At 34.6% G+C, this 8896-nt stretch overlaps 1 protein-coding gene across 2 annotated transcripts; it reads right to left on the bottom strand.

Annotated features, from left to right (window-relative positions):
• Positions 1-3296: 3296 nt before the first annotated feature.
• On the bottom strand, positions 3297-7967 carry PAP15 (purple acid phosphatase 15). Of its 2 annotated transcripts, none has more exons than XM_068631459.2 (7): positions 7498-7967; positions 6874-7065; positions 6288-6621; positions 5956-6173; positions 4886-5076; positions 4274-4555; positions 3297-3636 (listed from the first exon to the last, which is right to left on the bottom strand). In XM_068631459.2, exons 1-7 carry the CDS (start codon positions 7772-7774, stop codon positions 3490-3492), a joined length of 1641 nt encoding a protein of 546 aa, XP_068487560.2. In that variant the 5' UTR covers positions 7775-7967; the 3' UTR covers positions 3297-3489. The 2 variants fall into 2 exon arrangements, with proteins under 2 accessions (XP_068487560.2, XP_090150659.1); XM_090294533.1 differs by having other exon boundaries at positions 5956-6163.
• Positions 7968-8896: the final 929 nt, after the last annotated feature.

Raw genomic sequence — 8896 nt, 5'->3', positions numbered from 1 at the left:
AACCTGAAGATTATCAAGATGATGGACCTAGTGCTGGTGCTAGAGATCAGGAAGATGGAATGCCAACCATGTCTTCTTTTGAAAGATACATGATAAATAGGCTTGATACTTTTGGGGAGAATCAAATAAATCTTCATGATCTGTGTGTTAGCAACTTCCAGAACATTGATAACATATTCAACAACATGGATGCAAGATTCATGACTCTGGATGAACAGATTGAAGCTGTTCAGAATCAAATCTTTGATCTTCAGTTTGCTGATGAAGAAGAATGAAGGAAAAACAACCGATTGGTTATCAGAACAATCGATTGTTTTCTTGCTGTTACATCTGGTTTTTAAATTTCTTTCTTTCTGCTGTTGTTGCTTTAATTCTGATGTAATCCAAACAATATCTTGTTTTATATCTTATCTTTGTCTATTTGTGAAGACAAATAAGGGGAGATATATGTTGTGTTTTAAGTTTCTATTTTCAGTTGTTAAAACAGTTTGGGTTATGTAATATTTTTTTCTGATATTTAGTTCTAAAGGTTATTAACTGTTTATCTGTGTGCTAACAAAATATCAGAAGTTCAATATTTTGCTCAAAGTTCTATTGCAGGAACTGCTTCAGATTTAATCAGATACAACACAAGCATCAGGGATTTGTCTTCATCAAATAGGGGGAGATTGTTGAACCAAGTGGTGTTCAAGTTTTGAAGAATCCAAACCCTTTGAAGGATGTTGAAGCCTTGGCTGTGCTTGATGTTGCTGTGCTGGTTTAGCTTAGTTCTGGGGTAGTTTATATGTTGTAATCCACTCTTTGATTAAATCTAAATCATTAGCATTCTCAATCTTTCTTAAAGTAAAATGTTTTCAAACTAAGTTAAAACAACCAATTGTTTTGTCGAAACAACCGATTGTTTATACTTAGGTGTTTTGAGAAAAAGATTGAAAACTGTTTTTTAAATGGTTGAACTGTTAAGTACCAAAACAACCGATTGTTTCTTTTGGGACCATAATAGAAAAATTGTTTTCTGTTTTACTGAGCTTTAAATGATTTAACTGCTTACGCTCCCGTCATTAAATTCTTTGACCAATCTTTTAATGCAATTTAAGATTTGATAACAAACTACATCTTTGAATATATTCAGAAAAACAGATTTGAGATTTAAGAATCTTTGACAAGTTTTTCCTAAGAGTTTTTGAGATTTTCAAAGAACAGAGATAGCTAAGAGTTTGTGATTGATCAAAGTGTATGGAATAGGATTCTGCTTGTATTAATTTCAGATTATCTTCTGTAACAAGTGTAATCCTTGTACTTTATTGAACAAGTATTCGTTTCTGATATGATTCCACTAGCCAAATAGAGATGATTCTTTGACATTCTATGGAATCAACTTGAGTTGGAGATAGCTTAGGCACTTTTAATAGAATTGGATCAATGTTCTATGTTTCAAGAACTCACCAAAACTTGCACCAAACACCAAACTCGTATGGAAGATCCATCTATTGCCAATTGAACCGATTAAATTGTGTATAAAAGCAAAAGGACCGAATAGAAAGCTATAATACTGAAATTGAACCGAACAAAATGCAAGAAATGAAGAAGAAACAAATGGAAACAGCTAAGGAGAAGATGAACCGAAGCAAATTCAGAAAACAAACTATATTACCGAATGAAAATGCTAGAAAAGCAAACTAAGACATGTTTTAGATTCAAATGAGCTAGGAGATGAAAGAAAGAAGAACTTATGGAGATGGATGCTTTGGTTTGATGATCACGCCACTCCAAGATGAGTGAGCTAGTGTCGTCACTTGAGAGAATCAAATGCACTCAAGATAAGACAAGGTGAAGGAGAAGACAAGTTCTCACAAATTCTCTCTCAAATTGAGTAGAGTTTCTCTATTGCTAATTTCAAATCTGAATTTTACAAGAACCCACACCTCTATTTATATTGTGAGGGTGCTAGAAAATAGGTGGGAAAATTCAAATAAAACTCATTTGAAATTCCCACCAAAAACAAGTCACATGGGAGGTGTGACCTTTTTCTACTATGACACCTCCTAAAAATTACACCTACACCTACTCTCCTAAGTCACATGGATAATGTGACTTTATTTTACATTTTCACACTTCTTTATTTAATATCCACACCTCCAGCAAGAGTAAATCAAATGATGCTCTTTTATTTAATGTTTGGCATTGCCCCTCATGGGATGGACTTGGGCTTGTTGGGCTTTAGCCTTTTTGGGCTTGGGCTTTGGGCTTGCGCCTCATCTTTATTTTATGTCTTCTTTTAATTTTGAGAAGACTAGAAGGAAAAACTTCAAATGTGAAGGCGAATGTCCTCTTCCTTCATCAATAAAAGTCTCCTTTATTTGATTCTCATCAGTTTCTGTGTTTGCTGAGATTGGTTGTGTGTTCTTGAGGGGATCAAGATCAGCAATCTTAGTGTTGGTGTGTTGACCAAGGAGAGTGTGTTTCTTGAGGTGTTCAAGGTCATTCTCTTGGTTGTTGTGTAAGTGATCAAGGTGTGATTGCTTAGTGGATTTTCTCAGGGTTCTGAGAAGACTGGATGTAGCTCTGGGTTTGGAGTGAACCAGTATAAACAACTGTGTACAATCTCTCTATCTCTAACTCTTTAATTTCAGTTTATTTGTTGTTTGCTGGTATAAACAACCGATTGTTTCTGCGAAACAACCGATTGTTTTTCTGGTACTACAGCTTTTGCTTGCTGTTTTGGCGAACTGAATTTCTGAATCAATTGTTTCCTGAGATAAATTCATTCTAGTTTTGAAAAGTTTGCGAAAACCCTCTTTAAACAATTCACCCCTCTAGTTTAAAGCCATCTTTTCTAACCGGATGAGCTTCGGGATTTCGCTTTTGTGATTTAGGAACTAGATTCATAGATTTGATTTGAGAACGAAGTGGAGAGGTTTGATTTGGGAACGTGGATCTTATTCGGGTAACACTTTTTTATTTCAATGCTTTGGGTTTTCAATGCAGTACACAGTGCACTTTCAGTCTTTGAAACCAAACATGTTGAAAAATTTCGAACAAAAAAAAATAGGCACTGCGGTAATTTTTTTTAATTTACCCATGACTTAAATTATATTACCCATGTCTTATCTTTTCCCACCAACTTTTGATTGGTAGGTAAGTACACCTTTCCTTTACTTTTCACGGTTCTACTTTTTTTTTTTTTGCCTAATATTACCTACGGATAGAATTGTGGGTAAATTAAATTTACATAAGAAAAAAAATTGGTATGTAATAATCCGTAGATAATCAAGCTTTTTCTTGTAGTGCTTTCATTTTAGCAAAATACTGAGGATTTATTTACGTTATACTTTTGTTACACATTCTTTATATTGATCGTTACCAAACAACAGTGTTTATTGTGATAATGGGTACTAGTGCTAGGTAGCATTAACATCTTAACTACTCTACTCAACCCAGTCGTGACATTTTCATCAATGACAGCAAATGCACTCCTCCTCGTGTCTCTTAAATCGAAGCAATAAAATCTCCGGACACCCTCTGAGGGACAGGACATATATCAGGTTGTCTCACTATATAAATTTGATCCCCAACTTCCTTGTAAGAGTCCTGATTACGATACCAACTCCACAAAGCCCACGTTTCATTCTTCACCTGCATACGACATATTGAAACACCGCAGATGAGTGAAAGTTCTGGTTACTTTGTTCAGCCAATTTGAGGTTCCATAAGCTAGTAACGCAAATGCCCTCAGAGGTCATAAAAAATTAAAAAAAATACATTTTGCAACTATTTGGCTCCTCTAAAATGAGGGAAGTGTACTTTAGAAGTTAAAGTACAATAATAACCGTTTATTAAATATCAATTGTTGAGATTGTAATTAACTTCAATTTGTATCGTGTATTTGATTTTATCTCATTACTTAACAGTTGATTGTCCGATCAATAATTGTGAGTATGCTTTATTCCCAAAGTATATATTTTTTTTATTAAAAGAAATAAAATCCAGTGTAATACAATTTTGAAAGGTTGTATACTCTCAGAAGAGTTCATTGCTGATAAAAAAAAAAACTCTCAGAAGAGTTATTTAATTTTAGCAACACAGCAGCATTCTAGTGTAACAACTATTTATTTATAGCATCAGGACTGAACATGATATAACAAAGCTTTATACGTTCAACTATCCACCAGTTAATTAATTTTGAGTAGGCATAACTATTAGTATATGGATTTATTGAATATAACGAAATTTGTACCACCATAATTGGGGTGGGGTAGGAAAGGAATGGTACCTCTAGAATCCCATAGCCAAAGCTAGTTTCTCTGAAAGCACTGTAATCTGGCTGGTGATCCCAACAAAACTCACTCTCTGGACCAAATGTAAAATTTGTTGCACAAAAGCCACCCATATAAGGATCAGGAGTACTTAATGGATCAGGACAATGACCAGGCTCGTCTGCAAATTTGATTGCCATCTTCTCTCTGTTACCCCCATCCCCAACTGCAATATGGACAGGACCACATGGATCTAAACTGTAATTGTAAACCCGATTGGACCTCTCATAAGCATGAACCTGTTATTCAATTTAAGTAAAAAGCACAAGCTTAGGCTTAAATCATAAATGTTTGACTAAGTACACGAGCATATATGCGTTATTGTTAACTTCTTAATTGCATGCCTGTACTGAACAAATGTAGGAAGAAGATCAGACATAAAATCCGTAAACTTTGCTGATACGTGTTTTAATTTGCTTCAGAAAAACAATCGATAACCAGATATTTAGATTGCTTTTATTTTATTATTATATGCTGCAATACAAACACAGATTACGCTTTTAGGATGTAAAAGAACAAACTAAAATTGATTATCGTCATTTAATTTATTTGGACTAAGGATGACTCACATGTCCATTGAATACTATATCCACACCATACAAGTATAACAGGTCTTCCATTTCCACCCTCATGCACTCTGCTTCTCTATAATGGGCTTCATAAGAACTATACCATGGTGGATGCCAAGTTGCTACAAGCCAGGGAGTTAGTGATCTATCAACACTTGCCAGATCCCTCTCCAGCCACTTGTATTGATCAGCTGCCATAGTAATAAGCATCTCAGATAACAAGAAGCGGGAATAAACAAGTCAACTGCACTTGAATTTACAATGCAAATTTTAAACACATTCAACTCCCATTTAACCGTTCTATCCACTATAAATGATATTTTAAACTTGCCTATATTTTTAGATCATATTATATCTTCTCCTTTTTCGCTTTGGTTGTAACTTGTAATAACAAAATCGCATTGCTGCTCTTTCAAAATTTAGGCCTTGTGTTAAGGCTTCTTTTGATTCAATTTCTGACTTAGGCAAGAGTGTTATATCAGACAGGAAATTTCTTCCACATTTATCATACAAAATACATGGTCAATCAAAGTAGTTTCACAAGTAGTAGTATATAAATGAATCCAAATATATGACTAACTCAAATAGCATTCCACATTCTTGAGAAGCAGGGTACAATGAAGTTTCACAAGGGTCACCCTCTTAGCTCGTTATCTTTTCATTTGCAGTTGTAGTATTTACTCTGATCGTCCGAGCTTAAAAGTAATGTACAGTGAAGTTTCATAAGGGTCATTCTCTAAGCTCATTATCTTTTCATTTTAAGTTGCAGTATTTAATCTGATGGTGCTAGCTTAAAAGTTATTGGCCGGTCAGTGTAGACACTAAACTGATATGAACTTGGATATTATGGGTACTCAAGTCCCACGTAGAATACTATGGGCTAGGTAGAATATTTAAGTATCTGGTTGATCTTTCTTTAGAGGCTAACATTTCCTTACAATTTTCTTTCTGTCTTTCGAACATGGACTGAAAAGTGTGTCCACTGAATCAATACTAATAAGTAACAACTCAAAATAAATCAATTAAAGGAAAATGACAGCACTGTGTAAAGGGGTAGAACAGGGAAATACCTTTTTTATCATAACTAATATAGGCCCCAAGCATAATAAAATGAATGCCCCCAGCATTGAAAGAGTAGTACAATGTGGATGAAGATCCACTTTCTTCAGAGGGGAATGCAAACCTAGAACTGTAGGCCACAAATGTCCTGTTATCAGCCTGTTCTTCTGTTTCGTGATTTCCTTCTACCACCATTATTGGAACTTCAGCTACTAGATTCTGCATAAACCTGGAATCATTCAGTGATGATAGCATAAGAAGATATAATATAAAATATAATGTCACGGTTCTTTTTTGTCACCCTTAAACTATTGTGTAGAAGTTATGCAATTTGTCTACATACCTTCCCCAATAGTCCCATCGAGGCTGGTAAGTTTCATGTATAGGACTTTGAGGAAACGAGCATTTATAACAGTCAGAGCCAGTTCCATTTGTGAGATACAGATTCGCATAGGTTACATCACCAATCAATAGAATAAGATCAGGTTCATTATTAGTCAGGTGACCTATGGTAGTAGTTGTATTATAAGTGAGACCAAGATCTCCTACTATAGCTACTTTTCCTGGGTAGCTATGTAGACCAGAAATTGGCATGGTCCTGAAATAGTATATATCACTCATGGCTTGTAATGCAGGATCTCCACATTGATAATAGTACAGTGTGCTTGGTTCCAATCCTACATATACAGTAAAAAGTACAATAACATATAGTAGTTGTATTTAAGTAAACAGTACACGAAACTTGCATACAATATCAACTTTAGTTCAAGAACAATGACCAAAGTTATTTGAATGACATATTACACAGGGTATATAGACAACACATTACTATAATTTGACATAAAACTTAAACACTGAAATAGAAACAGTGATATGGAAAGTCCGTAATATTGAACTCTTGCTAGGAAAGAAATGGGGGGAAATATCACCTATGAGTCGAACGTGATGGATAATTCCAGAAGTGTAATTCTGAAGGCCATCGAAAGGATAGAGCTGGCTGTAGATGAGAGATTGACCCCTAGCTTCATGCACTAAATCAAATCTCGAAGTTCCATATTGAACAACACTTGAGACAGTCTGAGGGTCTAAAGGCTTGATGTCGAAACCAATTTGAAACTCCCCTGTTATTATCACATCATCATCCACGAAAACCATCATGAATTACACCACCTTGGATTAAAATTATCCAAACCCAATTTAATTTATGTTCAATTCACTTATTATAAGTGTATTTTGAGTTCACGTTACATGATTCAAAATCACACAAAAATGCCAGCTAACGTGATCTTAGATGAAAATTCATATGTTTAATTCTACTGATTTCGAGGTTAAACAGATTTAGGCATAGACTTTGAACTGGATAAAATAAATTTATACTTAACTGTACTACCAACTTCTTGTAGAGAAAACATTCAAGCATAAATAACACACTTAAAATCAATTGTAGACGCAATAGTGAACTACTTTAAACTGTTGAGCAGGTCGAATTCGTCCCTAAATTTCTTCATTTAAAATCATATTGATATTAGTATACATAGTCCAAGTCGAGATACCTGTAATCCACGAGATCCAAACTGAGTCATGGGTGGTAGATAGAGACAAAGAGATCTGTTCAGGCTCGAAACCCCAGACGCGGCGGCGAACGCGGGGATCGGAGGGCGGCAAGTCGACGGCGTTTCCGCGCAAGGAGTGGTCGAACGGAACGGTGACGGGATCAAAGGGACCTTCGAGAGTGGAGGGAACGCGGCAGTGAGCGAAACCTGCAAGCAGATTCAGCAGCAGAAGAAAAGCGCAATGGAATTGAAGAAAGGGAAAAGCAATTGTCGACATTGGAGAATCCAAAGGCTGAACGATTTTCCATTCGCTAGAAGGAATATGTCAATATTTTGTAGTTGTTGTTGGGTGTGGGAAAGTGTGAGAACGTGGTAAGTGCGGAATATCTCGGAACTGAAAGTGAAGTACTTCTGCTATCACTGCTTAACCGTTTAGTGCAGTGTAAAGAGTACAGAATATTTGTTCTATTGAACCAATTCCGTGGCAGGTTTTGTTTCATATAAGAAAAATGTCATGCAAAATATGCGGGGAAAAGAATAATATTTTAATTGTTTCTGCATTCCATGTAATTAGTTATTTTTTTAAATATTTTAAATATTTTGGTTTACGTTTTTATTTTAGGCTTCTTTTTCTTCCTCCAGTCTTTCTTTTCTATCCTTTCTCTTTCAGCTTTTCTGCAATTGCTAATATTTTTTTTTTCACATTGGAAGTTTGTTTTTGTTTGTGTTGTTTACGGTGTGGGTTTGGTTTTTCTGCAATGTGGGTTTTGTTGTCGGGGTTTTTGAAGCGGGAAATAGTTTTCAATTTGTTTTGATAGTGATTGTGGAGAGCGGTGATATTATATATTTTTTTATTGATTTATTTTTAAATAATGATGTTGTTTAATATTTTTTTTGACGATGAATAATGTAAAGTTTATCCCTAATTTTTGCACACACTTATAAAATATATTTTTTTTTTATTGATTTATTTTTGAAATATTGATGTTGTTTAATTTTTGTTGGGTGATAAATAATGTAAAATTTGTCCCTCTTATTTGTCATGTGGTAACCCCTATAACAATATGTGGTGACCCAAAGTGAAATTCTTGCACACAAACATTTACAGAATACATTTTCTCTTAATTGGTTTATTTTGAAAAGATTGATGTTGTTTAATTTTTGTTGGATGATGAATAATGTGAAGATTGTTCCTATTATTTGTCATGTCATGACCCTTTAAAAATGTGGTGACCCAAAGTAAAATTCTTGCACACACACATTTACACAATTTTATTATTTTGGTATTTCATTTCATGTTAGGGGTTATTTCAGTGTTGTTATATTATTTTATTTGATAGATGGTTGTATTTTGGCACATCTACTTTCGGATTGTCTAAATATCGAGATTCTTCATATA

This window comes from Phaseolus vulgaris, chromosome 8 (assembly GCF_051622355.1).
Source record: "Phaseolus vulgaris cultivar YP4 chromosome 8, ASM5162235v1, whole genome shotgun sequence".
NCBI classification, from domain to species: domain Eukaryota; kingdom Viridiplantae; phylum Streptophyta; class Magnoliopsida; order Fabales; family Fabaceae; genus Phaseolus; species Phaseolus vulgaris.
Note: the sequence above shows the minus strand (reverse complement) of the source record. Positions and strands in the feature narration are given on the sequence as shown.